Source organism: Xyrauchen texanus, chromosome 39 (assembly GCF_025860055.1).
Source record: "Xyrauchen texanus isolate HMW12.3.18 chromosome 39, RBS_HiC_50CHRs, whole genome shotgun sequence".
Classification (NCBI taxonomy): domain Eukaryota; kingdom Metazoa; phylum Chordata; class Actinopteri; order Cypriniformes; family Catostomidae; genus Xyrauchen; species Xyrauchen texanus.
In genome coordinates, this window is record NC_068314.1 from 35,215,718 (window position 1) to 35,235,614 (window position 19,897).

The window sequence follows — 19,897 nt, forward strand, 5'->3', positions numbered from 1 at the left end:
GTTAGCACACTGAAACAGCAATGTGATAGATTGTGAGCGGACTTATAAAGCAACGACTTACATGCGATTGGCTAAGAGTTACCCAGCTAATGGTGTGATGATGTACAGCTGCTTGTCTTCCCGCTAGAACTACGCTGTGCTTCCATTTCTTCACTGGGAATTTGACTATCGAACACACAAAACTTGGTAATGCTTTACAGTAATGTTGAATTCATTAACATACATTAGTGCATTCTGTATCAATGAACCAGGATTTTTTTTACAGCATTTATTCATCTTGGTTAATGCATATTGTCTTACTGTCATGCATATGCATGTTTGTTCATGTCAGTTCATAATGCATTAACTAAATTGAACATATACTACAACTTTTAATGTGTAAATCTATTAGTAATGTAAAAATGTACTGTTACACTTCCATTTGATATCATTTAATTAGCATGAACTAGCAATGATCAATACTATTACAGCATTTATTAAAGTTATTAAAGTAGTTTAAAAACATATATATTTTAAAATTAAATGTTGTATTAGTTAACATTGGTTAATGCACTATGAACTAACAATTAACAATTAACGTCAACAAAGATTAAGAAATGGTAAAAATTATATATTGTTCGTTGTTAATTCAAGATTCCTCATGCATTATAATGTTAACTGGTTTAATAAACGTTAGTTTCATGTTAACTAATGTTAACGAATACAACCTTTTTGTAAACCGTTACCAAAAACATCTCATCAATTAACAACCTCGGTGCTCATGCTAGGTCTGTCTTGAAAGGTTTATTCTAGGTCAATCGCTAAAAACAAATTTATCAAAAGAATTGCATGATATGCCGATAAATTGATCGAATTAATCGCATAGATAAATATTTGCTTAGAAATGCCCTCATGTAACAATAATTCAATATATAATGATTAAATAGTTATATTTAAATAATTACATTTTAAATAAAATAATGAAGATAATAAAAATGCATTATATTTTTGTGGCAAACAAGTAAAGCATTATAATGGCAATAAAAAAGTGGCTTTAGAAGGCAATATGTTGTTTATTTCCATATTTTTAAACATAAGCTCCAATGGTAGGAATATTCCTTATTAAAGTTCGGGGACATGATTAATTGCATTCATTTGTTTAATGCTTTTTTATACAATTAATTGCACTAAAGTAACTTGTTAAATCAACAGCCCTAGTTTTAACCAAACTGTTGCACTCTGTAAAGAACAATAGAAAAGAACTACAGGATGCCAGTTGCTTCTCATTAAATGGTGTTGTTGACACACTCATCTTCTGTCCTTCATCTGTTGTTGTCTCATTCTCTCTCACAAACACACACATACTCGTGAAATGAAAGGTGAAGTCTGATTCTCTTCACTGCCTAATGCGTTCTGGATATAGATACAGTCTTGTGACACTCACATCTTATCAGATTACCCTGAATGCCTTGGTTTGGTGGAGGTTTTCCAGTTTCGTATCATCTCACGTTTGGTGCAAAACGACTCAACAAATGATTATGCTTTAACACCTTCATTTTTAATTGAAGAATGAAGTTAGGACAAACAACCGAGAAGCATGTGTGATACCAGTTAAGTGCTGTAGGGTTGTTTGTGCTGCTAACACAGTAACAAATACTGTGACACACTGCCACCTTGAGGCGACTGCTGTGTGACGGCCATTTTGGCTCCACTGCAGTTTGGTATGGATTCCACCTCCATTCCGGCTCAAAATACAGTGTGCTGATACAGGACTAAGGTGGCGAGAATCTCCCAGAGACTTGGCATGGGAGTGGGAGGATTCTCCCCCACTGTGGAGGGTTGTCCCTAATCCATAAGGGTGACATGTTTATTTATTTATATGTTTATTATTTAATCCTCAGTTATTGATTGGGGACAGGCCCAGAGTAGAGACATCAGCTGCCAAGTGCGTTTAAGAATTATTCACTCAATACCCAGGTGTGAGTGCACTTGTGTGTGTGTGTGTATGTGTGAGCGTGTATTTATCACATTGTGGGGACCAAATGTCCCCATAAGGATAGTAAAACCCGAAATTTTTGACCTTGTGGGGACATTTTGTCGGTCCCCATGAGGAAAACAGCTTATAAATCATACTAAATTATGTTTTTTGAAAATGTAAAAATGCAGAAAGTTTTCTGTGAGGGTTAGGTTTAGGGGTAGAGTTAGGTTTAGGGGATAGAATATAAAGTTTGTACAGTATAAAAACCATTATGTCTATGGAAAGTCCCTATAAAACATGGAAACACAACATGTGTGTGTGTGTGTGTGTGTGTGTGTGTGTGTGTGTGTGTGTGTGTGTGTGTGTGTGTGTGTGTGTGTGTGTGTATGTGTGAGCGTGTATTTATCACTTTGTGGGGACCAAATGTCCCCATAAGGATAGTAAAACCCGAAATGTTTGACCTTGTGGGAACATTTTGTCGGTCCCCATGAGGAAAACAGCTTATAAATCATACTAAATTATGTTTTTTGAAAATGTAAAAATGCAGAAAGTTTTCTGTGAGGGTTAGGTTTAGGGGTAGGGTTAGGTTTAGGGGATAGAATATAAAGTTTATACAGTATAAAAACCATTATGTCTATGGCAAGTCCCCATAAAACATGGAAACACAACATGTGTGTGTGTGTGTGTGTGTGTGTGTGTTTTATTCCTGTTAACTTTGTAGCAACGCATTTCCCTGAAGTGCAAATCTGCAGTTGGGGTTGCAGCATGAAGCATTTACATGTTTCCATTGATCATGGTATAAATGTTCAAATACTTATTATATACATTAAACTGAACAAATATCATCTGATTGTTTGAAGATCCAATGGCTTTTAGCATCATCGCTACATGTCTTGACATGCCATATTTGTATATACTGTGCATGAGCGCTAATGATTTGAAAATGAATGGGGGAAAAATACTTCCGGAACCAACACTGCTCAAAAAGTACCGCATTACTATACATGCATTTAGGCCTAATTTCGTGAGACTTGGCCTGTGTTTCTACATTTGATGTTGTGTTTATAAACAGGAGGGCTGTTTTAATCATTCGCTGGAGTTTGTTCCGTTTTCTCTGTCATTTTTGTCTGTGTCTCATATTGATGTCTTTCCTCTGCCTAGCCACTCCCAGTATCTTTTTCTGTCTCCTTCTCTTTTTTTCTGTGTGTATTTCTCTCTTTCTCTCTTCCGCTGTCTGTCTCTGACCCTCTCTTATGTCTCCGCCCTGGTGATCAACAGGAGCCTCTCTCGGTAATGTCTCCCCTCCTTATTGTCGCACGGCTACCGTCCAGCTCACGCGATGGCTTCTCTCTCTTTCTTTCTTTTTCCCCTACATACCATCCCTCCTCCTGCTCCCTTCCTCTTTGCTCATCTGCTCTCGTTCTCTCCATTCCACTGCCTGTTGTATTCTGCAGTGACTTATATTGGTTCTAACAGGTCCGTCTATAGACGTAAACTCGTCTGAACAGATCACACACACTGTAATGCCGAGTTCTTGCACACTGCTTGAGATTGTCCACACCTCTCTCTCTCAGAGCACAGTCAGGAGCGAGTAATTGATTATCGGTAACTTGGACCGTTGCCAACGCTCCGACTCAATCAATCTGCCATGAACTGTCCAGTCTTCAGCTGGGACTTGCCTGGAAGTTCATAATTATAGACAGCCGTCCTGGCCGCTTGATTGAAGATCAAGATCACACAAACCTCTGTTTGTGTTTTGGTACCCGTGTAGATACGTAAAAAATTATATATATCTGCCACAAGCTCATGAAATTGTTTGAAAAGTATTCAGACTTAAAGGCAAACACTGAATGTCTACACTGGATGTGCATAGTGCATTGTGATGCGACTAGATTGTGTGTCCAATTTATATTTTTGACTGCAGAACTACTCCAGCCACTTTATTGTCCCTGTCTCTTTAAAATGAAACAAATATAAAGTATTTTTCATATTTACCCATGCAAAGTAATTTTTTTTTATTCCTGGGTGTTTCTTCAACTTTGGGCACATTTAGCACTCTCTACTTCTTGAGGGTAAAGTCTCACTTTTTTATTTAATTAGTCTACCAACAGATTTCCTTTCCTTCTGAAAGTCATGAAAATTCCCACCACAGTGTCATTTCCAGCACAACTTCTGTTTAATAGAATTCTGTGCTGGAAATGGCGCTGATGGAAATGACATTTTGTTACGTTTTTGAAATAAAAATGGCTACTCACTTCTCTTGCTAAGGCAAATTTCTTGGCTAACATTGTATTTATCCTAAATACACACAATTAAAAAAATATTTAAACACTTTTATGCATAATTTGTCAAAATTACAGCTGGTTTGGAAATGACGGCCTATACAAATATTCTGATATTTACATTTTTCTTTGTTTTCTTCAAGCATCACTTGTTTCATATTTCATCTCAAACATGTTCTTCACTGACACTCATTAAACAAGTACACTAACATTTGAAAAAACTTTATTAGCATCAAAATTGTTTGGTGTGTTGGAAATGACGCCACAACTGTGGGGCAGTCGTAATGAAAGTTATCCATCCATCCATCCATCTTCAACCGCTTATCCGAATTCGGGTCGCGGGGGCGGCAGCTCCAGCAGGGGGCCCCAAACTTCCCTATCCCGAGCCACATTAACCAGCTCTGACTGGGGGACCCCGAGGCATCCCAGGCCAGTGTGGAAATGTAATCTCTCCACCTAATCCTGGGTCTTCCCCAAGGCCTCCTCCCAGCTGGACGTGCCTAAAACACCTCCCAAGGGAGGTGTCCAGGGGGCATCCTTACCAGATGCCCAAACCATCTCAACTGACTCCTTTCGACGCAAAGGATCAGCGGCTCTACTCCGAGCTCCTCAAGGATGACTGAGCTCCTCACCCTATCTCTAAGGGAGAAGCCCGCCACCCTTTTGAGGAAGCCCATTTCGGCCACTTGTACTCATGACCTAGTTCTTTCGGTCATGACCCAGCCTTCATGACCATAGGTGAGGGTAGGAACAAAAATTGACCGGTAGATCGAGAGCTTTGCCTTTCGGCTCAGATCTCTTTTCGTGACAACGGTGCGATAGAGCGAGTGTAATACCGCCCCCGCTGCCCCGATTCTCCGGCCAACCTCCCGCTCCATTGTCCCCTCACTCGTGAACAAGACCCCGAGGTACTTGAACTCCTTCACTTGGGGCAATACCTCCTTCCCTACCCGGAGTACGCACTCCATCGGTTTCCTGCTGAGAACCATGGCCTCAGATAATGAAAGTTAACTGAACTTATTTTCACACAATACATTTTGAAATGGATTATGTTTATTTCACTCTGTTTAGATGATCAGAGTTTTAAATATGTAATAATCTGCATTTTTATAGTTCAATATTGAAAGTATGGATCTGGGACAAGACTACAACTGTAAAAATCTATACATTAAATGCATTGGGAAAAGTAACAAAAAATAAATGACGAAGGCCTGGTAAAAAGTTTCCAGTTCAGTTTGTGTTCAGAAGAATCAGTTCATATAACAACAAGACAAAAGTTGAAATCTCTTAGTTTTAATAAAATAAATCAACCCCTGGGAAGAAATGACCCGAAGTTTAAAAAACACCCACCATAGTGATTCACTAAAGTGTTGCCACAAGCTGATTGGTCCATTTTGGGAACATTCCGAGAGAATTTGTTCAGCGTAGACAAACTTCCGTCCATCATGATGCGTTAACGGTCACGTCCAGTGTTGGCAATGGGGTGATAAATTCTTAAAAATGACCACCATTGGTTAAAGAATTTTTTGGGTGTAAAAATCCAGATGTGTTTTGTTGGCAGAAAATAAGAAGTGTTTCCTTTTGTTTCCTTATCGGTTTTGAATGCAATGAAATGTCCTTTGAACTTGTCTTTGTCTCCTGGTTTGAGCTTCCTCAAGTTCTTCTAGGGACAAGATAGAGTTGGACTGAAGTCAGCTAGCCTACTGCATCACAATGAACCCTCTGTCATGTTTCCTACAATTAGCACAAACAGCCACCCATCCCCAGACCTCCATTCCCCTGTCTGCCCTAACACAGCTAAACAAAACAAAACAAAAAGAAAGAAAGAGGTTTGGCTGGGCATTGCACCAGAAAATGCCTGACAGTTTCGATACTTACTTGAATGTGTTATGCTTTTGGAATGCCCGGAGAAGGTCATGAGGATCCTGAATCTGAAGGCCTGTGAAGAAATGCTTGAAGATAAACAACAAACTAACAAACATTCCTCACCAAAGTAGTCCACAGTATAACGTCTTAATACAATATTAATGCTGTATTAGCTATTGCATGGTGATTTTAAGGAGATCTTCTGCATTTAGAGCACAAAGGAAGCTCTTAAAGCTCTTTGAAATGTCATGAAGAAAAAATGCCCACTCTTCCTGTCAACACACAGCATGTTGATTGTCTGATTGTTTGGCCTCCAATCCACAGGGGGAGCAGTAAGGGGAAAGACATCAGCGTCATCAAGTCCCTGAGGGTCCTAAGGGTGCTTCGGCCTCTGAAAACCATCAAACGTCTTCCCAAGCTCAAAGTACTGTCACAAATGCAGAAACACAGACACGACTTTGAACACACGCCACGTTGTGTACTCTGCTAATTCCTGTGCTGTCTCTCTCACAGGCTGTATTTGACTGCGTAGTCAACTCTCTGAAGAACGTGTTAAACATCCTCATTGTCTACATGCTGTTCATGTTCATCTTCGCCGTGGTGGCCGTGCAGCTCTTTAAGGGGCGATTCTTTTACTGCACCGATGAGTCCAAAGAGTTCGCCCGTGACTGCAGGTGAGGAGACCTGTGATACAGTTGATGTTTGTCCTTAAAGGAACAGTTCAAGAATGAAAATTCTGGCGAATATTGATGCTGACTACCAACCCTGGAGTCGTGAGTTTGAATCCAGAGTGTGCTGAGTGACTCCAGCCAGGTCTCCTAAGCAACCAAATTGGCCCGGTTGCTAGGGAGGGTAGAGTCACATGGGGTAACCTCCTCGTGGTCGTGATTAGTGGTTCTCGCTCTCAATGGGGCGTGTGGTAAGTTGTACGTGGATCGTGGATCGCCTCCACATGCTGTGAGTCTCCGATATGTCATGCACAATGAGTCACGTGATAAGATGCGCGGATTGACGGTCTCAGAAGTGGAGGCAACTGAGACTTGTTCTCCGCCACCCGGATTGAGGTGAGTAACCACACCACACCACCACGAGGACCTGCTAAGTAGTGGGAATTGGGCATTCCAAATTGGGAGGAAAGTGGATTCTGTCATTACAAACTGGGAGAAAAGGGGGAAAAAATCCATACACAAAAAAAGAAAATGTGGGAAATTGTGTAAGATTGAATATATTTATTTTACTATTCTAGACCCACTATATACCTATCACATACAATTATTTGATGTTCATTTACTTTTATAGGTAACTGCTTATCTGATTATTCAGTTTAATTTTAAGGAACTGATTAATTTGAGTATTTGACGAAACACTATGACTTCATATTGTCATATTTTGTATGGTTAGAAAAAAATATGTCCTAACAGTTCCCTCATAACAGTAAAAAAATGCCCCCAAAAAAAATACTTCTCTTAAAAGTCAACAGAATTTAATGCTTTGGTGTTGTTTTGGCAAACAAAACAAAAATTTGTAAGTTTACAGCTTGATGTACATTTATGGACACGGTCCAAAGGCACTTAACCCTGCTGTGGTCTTCTGTCCTTTTTGACCAGAATCATTTTTTGCTGATGTAATAAAAATAGTTTCCATTATCTGAGCGATACAAGACTTGGTGACTTTTCCTCCACTTGCCAAAAAATTGGGCATGATTTGATAAGTCTAAGTGGTCTTAAAAAAGCAACAACTTTTGCCTTTGCAAACACACACACACACACACACACACACACTCAATGCTAAACATACCCACACTCAGGGGCCGTTTACACGACAACATTTTCAACTAAAAACTGAAAACTTTTTATGCATTTTGTCCGTTTGTTTACACGACAATGGAGTTTTGGGGCCTGAAAATGCAAACTTTTGAAAACGGGTTTCAAAGCTGTTATTGTCTACGTGTAAAAATACAAAAACTTGAAATTGTGAAAACCATGACATCATGCACACTCGTATAACGTGTTCAGTCTATAGGCATGCGTGCGAGTACTTCAAAACAACATGTGAGACATTCAAAACTACAGTGGCGGACTACAGGACTGTGTTATGTGACTCATTCTCGTGCGGGAATTCCTTCCGTCCCATATTTTCACAAAAAATGCCTCCAAGATGTCAGAATACTTAGACTGGCATGACTCCTAGTCCACATTTTCCTGACATTTTGCCACTTTATAGTCCAGGGTCACTTGTAGTAATAAAGCAACCTCATCGCCTGTCAGGACAAAAATGCTTTCGCCATCTTGTTCGTAATCACCGTTCTGTGGAAGAATGCTTACGTGCGCAGGCGTGCAGTGTTTCTTTACAAAGTGACATCGCCAACTACTGGCCTGGCATGCATAATGCAGCGTTTTTAGTCGTTGTTACGGATCCGTGTGAACGGGGATCATTTTGACAACGTTGTCTTATGTATGCAAAACTTTTTCATTTTTAGTACATTAGCTGTCGTGTAAATGTACCCTCAGAAATGAGTGGTTGTGACAGTAACACACCCACAATGCAGAACATGCACGCACACTCACACACACAAACACAGAAATAAAAAAATGGGTGAGACTAAAACAGCCAGGAGGCAGAACACACAACACAGTGCAGAACACGCACTTACACACACATACACACACAGAGAAATAAGTGGGTGAGACTAACACAGCCAGAAGTGAAAACACTGAACACACACACTCATGCACACAAACAGAAAGACCAAAAGATCAAAGAACAAATTCTGAGTGAACCCAATGTACCAAAGTATACCTTTTCCACTGTTGGAAAGTTTACACTTAGGTGCAGGTGCCTCACCTTCCAGACAAAACACTGCATCTTTCTGTTATGAAACAAAGACATTTTCCCACAGCTTATAAGTTATAAATGTGGCCTGGTCGAGCTTTGCTGACAGTTCATTCTGTAGCAGCACCATGGCGAAGCGCTTTCCTGTTCAGGAGACACTGCAGACATTTACTGGCTATTATTGTCACAATATGATTTTCAAGTCATGTTACAGGATTTATATTTTGTTCAGCAGATGGCAGCAGTCTGCCTCCAACATATATCACGTTCTCATATTTTCGTCATTTCAACTAGAAGAAGTGTGGGTTTTTACTGTACTAATGTTTTATACATTAGCTTATTTGCATATGCAAATACATATGCAGATAATCCAAAAAGAAGTGCGTAATTGTATTTTTTATTGTATTGAAAATAATAATTAATCTTGGTTTATGTTCAAGGTTCAATACAAGTTAAGCTCAATCGACAGCATTTGTGGCATAATGTTGATCACTACAAAAAAACGATATTTCAACTCGTCCCTCCTTTTCTTTAAAAACAAAAAAACAAAAATGGAGGTGACAGTGAGGCACTTACAATGGAAGTAAATTGGGCCAATTTTTGGTGAGTTTAAAGGCAGAACTGTGAAGCTTATATTATTTTTAAATCCAAAATTAGAAATTAATCCTGTAAAATTTAAATCATCATTTTAGAGTTTTAGTGCTTACGGCGTTACGTCATGGCAACAATGCAATAAAATTGTATATAACTTTACACAGAAAAGGTTAGAAAGCGATTTTATCACACTAATATCATGTTAACATATAGAGTATTTTGCTGATTCAAATCCAGATCCAAATAATTTATTTTTTTAAAAAAATGAGGGACAAATTAAAAAAGGTTTGTGGTAATCAACATAATGCAAAAAGTGCTGTTGACTGACCTTAACTTGTATTATTCCTTTAAATTATTAATAAACAATTGTCCATTCATGTTAGTTCAAAAAGCATTAACTAACGTTCACAAATGCAACTTTTAAATGTAAATATTTGACTATTTGTTTTGTAAGTATTTGTTGTTCATGTTAACTAATTGTGGCAGGGCTCTCCTCCGCCCCTGGCAGCGGCTCCATCGCTCCAGGCGGTCGGGGAGTCCAGTCCCCACTCGCCTCACGGACTGCGGCCATTCACCGCGCCCGGGCGGTCGGTCTACTCCCTCCCCCGGTGGATGGCAGCGGCGCTCCCCTGGGTGGACGGCAGTGTTGAGGACTCCGCGACGGGCATCCCTCCTCCTTCCCGGGCTTCGGCACCAGTGTAAAGTGATCCATGGAAAGGAGGAGGCGAGAACCGGCTTGACGATATAAATAATGGTTTAATGATAATCTTAAAAGACAACATAAACACACACATGACGGACATGTCCGTTAACTATCTCTCTCTCCCGCACGATGCCCTGCAGTCGACCTTTATCCCTCACGGAGGCATAATTAGCCTAATACGGGACCGGGTGTGTAGGATCACGACCCGGCCCCACCCTCCGCCCTGCCACACTAATGTAGCTAACTAATGTTTTCAAATACATCCATATTGTGAATTTTTAATGCGTAATCTTTATGTTTGTGTTTCAGGGGCGAGTATTTGGTGTATGAGCATGAAAACCAGGTGAAGTCAGAGAAGCGGGAGTGGAAGAAGTACGATTTTCACTACGACAACGTGCTTTGGGCCCTGCTCACTCTCTTTACTGTGTCCACTGGAGAGGGCTGGCCACAGTGAGTGAACACACACCTACAAAGGGGTCATTCCTATGTTCCCCAGATTTATATGACAATCTGTACGGGTCCGTGTTGGACGTTCGGCATCGTTGGGGGGGGTTACCGCTCGTATACCACCAGGACTACCATCGGCCAATTGAGGCTTAGTTATGCATCTATACGGGTCCGTGTTGGACGTTCGGCCGTGGGGGGGCTGCGTCCACAGATGCCTGGCCGGATGTACCGCCATCATTCGCTTAGGGACCACCAGGACTACCATCGACCCAAGATTAGAACTAATCTGACCTTGTTCAGCCAAGTTATGCATCAATACGTGTCCGTGTTGGACCCTTTTTCATGTGTTCAGTTTGTACCATATAAATCTGGCCAATGTAGGACACTGGGAACATAGATACGCTCCCCCTACAACATGTTCACCTGTGGTCTTTGGTGGTGTAGTGGTTAAAGATCTGTGCTGGTAACCCAAAGGTTGTAGTTCATTTAAAAATCCCTTTTGTTTTATTACCTCTTCTTCTCCTTCCTCCTTCCTTCTTCCAGGGTGTTGAAACACTCTGTGGACTCCACTTATGAGGAACAGGGCCCGAGCCCGGGATACCGGATGGAAATGTCCATCTTTTACGTGGTGTACTTCGTTGTCTTTCCCTTCTTCTTCGTAAACATCTTTGTAGCTCTCATCATCATAACCTTCCAGGAGCAAGGAGACAAGATGATGGAGGACTACAGTCTTGAAAAGAATGAGGTATTTGCATGAGTGGTTCTTTGTCTGTGCATAAACCATTGACTCACATGCAAATGAGTAGTTGTTAATGTTGTTTAAGTTGCTGCATATGAAGGGCACTTATTAGGATACTGTTTATTTAGAGAGCTGCCTATTTTGGTCAGGTGGCTAGGTTTTGAGACACAGCCCTACTCTAGTTCAGCTTTCACTTTGATTTTTCCACAGTAACAAACATGAAACATGATATATCAGTTGCTTCTTTCATTGCTTTTTGTACTTCTCTTTTTCTTCCAGAGAGCCTGTATTGATTTTGCTATAAATGCCAAACCTCTAACGCGCCACATGCCCCAGAACAAGCAAAGCTTTCAGTACCGAATGTGGCGGTTTGTGGTATCGCCTCCTTTTGAGTACAGCATCATGGCTCTCATTGCACTCAACACAATCGTCCTAATGATGAAGGTAGGACATCCTTCTTCTTCTAGATGTATCAGCAACTCATAATCTGAGTAAGTTCTACTCAACCCCTGCCCCTGTCCCTGTCCCTTGCTGTGGTTCGATCAACAAATAGCTATGAGCTCAAGGCTAGACTTGTGCAACGATTAAATGGGTCAATACTTTATTATTTTCATGGGAAATGTAATGGTATAAAACATACTTATTTATATAATCATGAATATAATATTGTTATTGGAACTGCATATATGGGTAGACACAAAATATTATTTAAATTAGCAGTTCAGAGACCAAAAACATCACACACTGACTTTTATGTAATGGTCATTTAAATATAAATGGCTGGAGATGTTAATCTCATCTACAAAATTAATAACAAAAATGTTTGTCAACAATAACAAGACGTTATCATTCTTTCTTTCAAGAAAAATCTAGAAAGAATTTATTCAAATAATCCATCCATTTCCCCACTTCACAGATGAGTTAAACCTCACTCAATGAAACTCAAACACATCCTATATGTGACATTAATCAGGTATACCCACAACATAAACATAATACAGTATTGCAACTAACATCTGCACAGACAATGAATCAAATGAACAGGTGAGCTTGAACTAAGCTAAACGGCAGTCAGAATGCATAACAAAAACATAGCAATGCCCTAGCAACCTCTCAGAACACCCTAGCAACCACCTAGCAATGCCCTAGTGACCACCCAGAACACTCTAGCAGCCACCTAACAACACCCTCTCGACCACCAAAATGCCATAGCAACTGCCTACCAACCACCCAGCAACACCCTAGCGAGCACCTAGGACACACGAGCAACCACCTAGCAATACCTTAGTCACCACCCAGAACACCTTAGAAACCATCTAACGACCACATAAAAACACCTTAGAGACCACCAAGAACACACAAGCAATCCCCTAGCAATGCTTTAGTGACCACCCAGAACACCCTAGCTACCGTCTAGCAATGCCAGGACACTGTGGAAACTACCTAGCAATGCCTTAGCGACCACCAAAACTCCTTAGAAACCACCTACCAATACCCTAGCAACCACCAAGAAACACTTGTAATGGTCTAGCAACCACCTGGCTATGCCCCAGCTACTACCCAGAAACAATACCAACCACCTAGCAATGCCCTAGTGACCACCCAGAACACCCTAGCAATGCCCAAGTGACCACCCAGAACACCCTAGTAACCACCTAGCAACACCCTCGCGACCACCCAAAAAACCCCTGGCAACCACTTAGCAACACCCTAATGACCACCTAGAACACACGAGCAGCCGCCTAGCAACCACCTAGCAAAGCCTTATCGAACACCCAGAACACCCTAACAGTCACCTTGCAACGCCCTCCCAAAGCACCCTAAGCAACCGCCTAGCAACCACCTAGCATTACCTTACCGACCACCCAGAAAACACAAGCAACAACCTAGCAATGACTTAGCAACCAACCAGAACACCCTAGCTACCGTCTAGCACTGCCCTAACAACCACCCAGAACACCCTAAGCAATCGCCTTGCAACCACCTAGCAATGCCTTAGCAACCACCCAGAACACCCTAGCAGCATCTAGCAACATCCTTGCAACCACCCAATACACACTTAGCAACCATCTAGCAACCACCTAGCATTACCTTACCGACCACCCAGCACACATAAGCAACAACCTAGCAATGACTTAGTTACCCTAGCGACACCCAGAACACACAAGCAACAGCCTAGCAATGCCTTAGTGACCACCCAAAACACACTAAGCAATCGCTTAGCAACCACCTAGCAATGCCTTAGCAACCACCCAAAACACCCTAAACAAATGTCTAGCAACCACCTATTAGTGTCCTAGTGGGGTCTTATAGCTCAGCTCTTCTCATGTTGTTTTGTGTTGAAAAATCACGTTTGATGCATGTTTAGATACTTAAATGTTTATACTGTACATTTTAAATTTTTTTTTAATATTTTCTGAGCATCATTTTGCTCATTATTGTCAACTAGAATATATATTTTTCATCTACTGTGAGAATTATGTGAGATTTTAGTCAAAGTAATGTAAAAAATGAAATTAATGAATGTAACATAATGAAATACACGTAATGTCCTTGTGCATTAGTCAGGATGAGGGCCTGAATTTTCTTTACTGTGTGCTTTTACAGTATAACAAAGCCTCAAAGGAATATGATGAAGTCCTGAAGAACCTGAACATTGCGTTCACCATACTCTTCTTCATGGAGTGCATTCTGAAAATCATTGCCTTTGGCCCCCAAGTAAGTCTCACTGAACACACATGTTCATACCTCCAGCTCTTCCAGCATTACTCACCGTAAAAACATTTTTTCTTCTCCTAACCCCTTTAGAAAAATTTGCTTGAAAAAAATATTTCCCGACATCTACTGCTATCTAATGCACACCTTGTCTGCAAGTCTTCATGGTGAAAGCCATTTGATTGGCTGCACTTCTTTAATAGACTTTACAAAACAGGATTGTGTGATTCGGGCCCTTGCTCCCAGAGAACTCCAATGTGATTGGTTAACACATGTTCTCCTTTTGTTTCTCTGCAGAATTTCGTCCGAGATGCTTGGAATATTTTTGATTTTGTGTCCGTTCTCGGCAGCATCACAGATATTTTAGTGACAGAGTTAGGGGTAAGTGCACTTGCAGACAGGCCAATACAAGTTTATAAATCAAGATTGCATCTTGACTTGTGCACTAGTTGGGACTGAATAGGCAGATGTGCATATATCCACTTATATAATTGTTTCACATTTAAATGACTGCAGTAAATATATTTGTAAAAAGTCAAAAGTTGCATACCTACACTCCTGTATACAAGTGTTATAATACTAGCATGCATTCAGTAAATCAACCTATTGCGGTTCACAATGTGTATAGAGCGCTAATAATTACTTCAAATCAAGCAGTGGTTTTGTTTAGTGACAGTCTTTATCACAATGACACTGATATCTTATTCTGTTATTTACCTGTTCAATCTTCCACATCATTAAAGGAATGCTCTGGGTTCAATGCAAGTTAAGCCTATTTGAAAGCATTTGTAGCATAATGTTGATTTCCCTTGTTTATTAAAAAAATTAAATGATCATAAAAAAGCAAAAAGCAAAAATCCAGATTACAATGAGGCACTTACTATCAGTGATGGATTACCAACCGGGCCAATGGGGCCAGTGCCCAGGGGCCCTTGACTGTTATACACTTTTGGGCATTAACAGCGAACAAAACCCCCCCCCCCAACAAGTTTTGGGCATGACCAACAAATCCCTGTAGCCCAGTCCCCCACCCCCCCGAGCTCAACAAATTTTGGACATGAACAACGAACACCCCATCCCCCCTGCTCAACAACTTTTGTACATGAACAATGAACATCCCACCCCAACACAACCCCATCCCCCCAGCTCAACAACTTATGACCATGAACAACGAACAACCCCCCCCCACTCAACAACATTTGGGTGGAGGGGGCCCTTGGAGATAATTGGCCTCAGGGCCTTTGCAAGTCAGAATCCGTCCCTGCTTACAATGGAAGTGAATGGGGCTAATCCAAAAACATTATAATACTGTTTCAAAAGTAAAGCTACAAGACATAAACAATATGCATGTTAACATGATTTTAGCAATGCAATCGCTTACTAACCTTTCCCGTGTAAAGTTATGGCCAATATTGAAACTTGTTGCCATGACAACAAAACCCTTTAATTGGAAATAATTACACAGATAAGGCTAATGAGCGATTTTATCAAATTAGAATCATATTACCATGTATAAAGTTTACATCTTACTTTTGTATTAGGTGGTGGGGGCATAGTGGGCTAAAGCACATAATACAAAAGTAATCAGAAGGTCACTGGTTCAATCCCCACAACCACCACCATTGTGTCCTTGAGCAAGGCACTTAACTCCAGGTTGCTCCGGGGGGATTGTCCCTGTAATAAGTGCACTGTAAGTCGCTTTGGATAAAAGCATCTGCCAAATGCATAAATGAAAATATATTTGTTTTTATTTTTTGGTAATCAACATTATGCCACAAATGCTGTCGATTGAGCTTAACTTGTATTGAAACCGGAACATTCCTTAAGTGTTCATGTGATTGCTCAGTGTTTTGTGTTTTTGTATTGTTGTTTGTGTGCAAATTTGAGTGTTTGAGTGTGTATTTGTGCTGGTTTGTGTCCTATCTGTGCTTTTTGGATGCCTTGTGTTTAAAATGAGATTTTGATGTGTTACGCTGAAATTTACAGGCTGTCCCCATGGTCAGTGCAATACAGGACAACACTTTCAGGATTGTATTTGTAAGGAGGCCGAATATAGCTTTTTAAAAATGCTTTATAGGTCAAAATATTCTTTCCTCGTATTTTACGGTCTGCTCAAATGTTAGACCACTGGAACAGCCTGAAAAGTGAATCAGTACCCACCGTATCTGTGTTTGATTAATCAGCCTGTTGACTGTATCCATAACGACTTATTCCTGTTTTATCTTTTTACATGCTTTCTTTGTTCCTCTGATTTGTTGGCGATAAACCCATCCAATCCAAAACAAAACAAAACAAAAAAAATGCACTATGAACTCTCATATCTTCCATCTCATGTGTACCCATTCAAAACCCCTCACACACTCACTGTACATGAATGCATCCATCAACTGCAACAACACGTAGAATCTGGTTGGTTTGTAATTTTCTCTCGGCTTTTAATGCATCCATTAGCCCAAATGCCTCACTCTTCCCTTCTTCAAAGCATGCGCTTCCAGTTTGATGACCCCTGACACCAGGGATGCTTGACCATCAGATTGCGTGCTCTCTCCCAAATGTAGTTTCGATTAATGCCCTCATCAATGTTCATATACTCTATTAGTAAATTAACATTGAAGCCACACACAACGGGCCAAATTTGGTAAATTGAAATGATCGACATTTAAAGGGATAGTTCACCCAAAAACGTACTATTCTGTTATCATCTACTCATCCTCATGTTATTCTGTCTGGCTTTCTTTCTTCTGTAGAACATAAAAGGAGATGTTGGGCAGATTGTTCATCTCAGTCACCATTCGCTTTCATTGTAGGGACAAAATAAGATGCAGTTTGTTTTAGTTTTTTCCAGTGAATGGTGACTCAGAGCTAAGGCCATGTTTAACGGTGGCCAGCTGATAGATAGCTATGCAATCTGTATAAACCTCACTCTCCTGACCTCAAGAGGGCGCTAGAGGCTTTACCCTTTAGCCTCTTTGTTAGCGCACCTGCCTCCCATGCCGGAGACACAGGTTCGAGTCCCGTACAGAGCGGGTTGAACAAGCGCATCACAATGGTGCCGTGACCCGGATGGGAGTGAGGTTAAGGGGTGACTGTAATGGTGGCCAGCTGATATATAGCCGTACAATGTGTATAAACCTCACTCTCCTGACCTCAAGAGGTGCACTAGCAACTGACGCTAGAGCCTTTATCCTCCTTGTTAGCACACCTGCCTCCCATGCCGGAGACACAGGTTCGAGTCCCGTACAGAGCGGGTTGAACAAGAGTGTCACAATGGTGCCGTGACCCGCATGGGAGTGAGGTTAAGGGGGTGACTGTAACGGTGGCCAGCTGATATATAGCCGTGCAATGTGTATAAACCTCACTCTCCTGACCTCAAGATGTGCACTAGTGACTGACGCTAGAGCCTTTATCCTCCTTGTTAGCGCACTCGCCTCCCATGCCAGAGATGCAGGTTCGAGTCCTGTACGGAGTGGGTAGAAAAGAAGTGTCACACATGTCCTTACTAATACGTTTTCATTTGAAATTAATTCATGTACATTTGAACTGGGTTTTCGTCAAATAAGGACCACAATGGAAATAAGTTTTTTTTTTAACTTTATTGTGTTATCCTTGACAAATGAGTGTATTTTTCACTACTAATTTGTCTAATAAATCAAATCAAATCAAAATCAAATAAGTGCTTCAAAAAACTCTCTCCATTACCATATACACTCACCTAAAGGATTATTAGGAACACCTGTTCAATTTCTCATTAATGCAATTATCGAATCAACCAATCACATGGCAGTTGCTTCAATGCATTTAGGGGTGTGGTCCTGGTCAAGACAATCTCCTGAACTCCAAACTGAATGTCAGAATGGGAAAGAAAGGTGATTTAAGCAATTTTGAGCGTGGCATGGTTGTTGGTGCCAGACGGGCCGGTCTGAGTATTTCACAATCTGCTCAGTTACTGGGATTTTCACGCACAACCATTTCTAGGGTTTACAAAGAATGGTGTGAAAAGGAAAAACATCCAGTATGCGGCAGTCCTGGGGGCTGAAAATGCCTTGTTGATGCTAGAGGTCAGAGGAGAATGGGCCGACTGATTCAAGCTGATAGAAGAGCAACTTTGCCTGAAATAACCACTCGTTACAACCGAGGTATGCAGCAAAGCATTTGTGAAGCCACAACACGCACAACCTTGAGGCGGATGGGCTACAACAGCAGAAGACCCCACCGGTACCACTCATCTCCACTACAAATAGGAAAAAGAGGCTACAATTTGCAAGAGCTCACCAAAATTGGACAGTTGAAGACTGGAAAAATGTTGCCTGGTCTGATGAGTCTCGATTTCTGTTGAAACGTTCAGATGGTAGAGTCAGAATTTGGCGTAAACAGAATGAGAACATGGATCCATCATGCCTTGTTACCACTGTGCAGGCTGGTGGTGGTGGTGTAATGGTGTGGGGATGTTTTCTTGGCATTTAGGCCCCTTAGTGCCAATTGGGCATCGTTTAAATGCCACGGCCTACCTGAGCATTGTTTCTGACCATGTCCATCCCTTTATGGCCACCATGTACCCATCCTCTGATGGCTACTTCCAGCAGGATAATGCACCATGTCACAAAGCTCGAATCATTTCAAATTGGTTTCTTGAACATGACAAGGAGTTCACTGTACTAAAATGGCCCCCACAGTCACCAGATCTCAACCCAATAGAGCATCTTTTGGATGTGGTGGAACGGGAGCTTCGTGCCCTGGATGTGCATCCCACAAATCTCCATCAACTGCAAGATGCTATCCTATCAATATGGGCCAACATTTCTAAAGAATGCTTTCAGCACCTTGTTGAATCAATGCCACGTAGAATTAAGGCAGTTCTGAAGGCGAAAGGGGGTCAAACACAGTATTAGTATGGTGTTCCTAATAATCCTTTAGGTGAGTGTACTTTGGAAAAATATGACGCTCGGGAACTGAAAACAAGAGTTGGAAAACGTGGCCTTATATTCTGCCGAACATTTTTTGTGTTCCACGAAGATAGAGAGAATTTGTATTTTTCATGGAACTATGCCTGCTATGAGTTTCATGAAGTAAATTAACCTAAATGCATTCACAAGTGGTTGTGATGCATTTCAATAATTCACTCATGCTCTCTGTTAGCCTGCATTTCCACTCTAAATTTTCGTTCAGTGACCATAGCAATATTATTTGATCATAGTACTATTAGTTGTCCAGTTAAAAGTCTTCAAGCAAGTGACTTGAATGCCATGCACTTTAGCAAAAGCTGCATGATTGCTCGTCTACTTTCATTTCATTATTTCTCTCCTCTTTTGCTCCACTCCACCGCCTGTTCTGCACTGTTGTTTTCCCTCCTCTGTATGGGAGAGGCCGTTACATTTCACTCATTGAAATATGTGTATGCTGGAATGGGGGAGTGAGCCTCAATAACCTGTCCACACAACTGATTTTTATGTATTAAGGCAACGTGTTACGGTCTAAGCAAGTGATTTAGAAATGTGTTGGAGAAAATGAAGCGTAATTAAAATAACACATTGGTCATGACTAATTTATATGCGGCATTGATCTTTGTGTGGATGGGAACGTTGAGTGTCACATGACCAACACAGCCAATCCCCATTGGCTAACGCTATCTGTATTCTATTTTCGTATGCCTGTATAGAGCGCAACAGTCCTGTTCTGGAAGTAAAAATCCCATTCATTTTTTCCATAGGGGAACGGATCTCTAACAGTAATTTATATAAGGGAGAATTTACAGTCAGCTGGTT

General features: G+C 41.0%; 1 protein-coding gene across 1 annotated transcript in view; it reads left to right on the plus strand.

Moving 5' to 3' along the window:
• LOC127632797 (voltage-dependent P/Q-type calcium channel subunit alpha-1A-like) overlaps positions 1 to 19,897 on the plus strand; it is a 132,602-nt gene that overhangs the window by 61,020 nt on the left and 51,685 nt on the right. Inside the window, exons 25-31 of the mRNA XM_052111570.1 lie at positions 6,430 to 6,529; positions 6,619 to 6,779; positions 10,544 to 10,684; positions 11,225 to 11,426; positions 11,700 to 11,864; positions 14,028 to 14,138; positions 14,433 to 14,516. Coding sequence (XP_051967530.1) covers positions 6,430 to 6,529; positions 6,619 to 6,779; positions 10,544 to 10,684; positions 11,225 to 11,426; positions 11,700 to 11,864; positions 14,028 to 14,138; positions 14,433 to 14,516 — 964 coding nt within the window. The remainder of the gene's footprint in view (positions 1 to 6,429; positions 6,530 to 6,618; positions 6,780 to 10,543; positions 10,685 to 11,224; positions 11,427 to 11,699; positions 11,865 to 14,027; positions 14,139 to 14,432; positions 14,517 to 19,897) is intronic.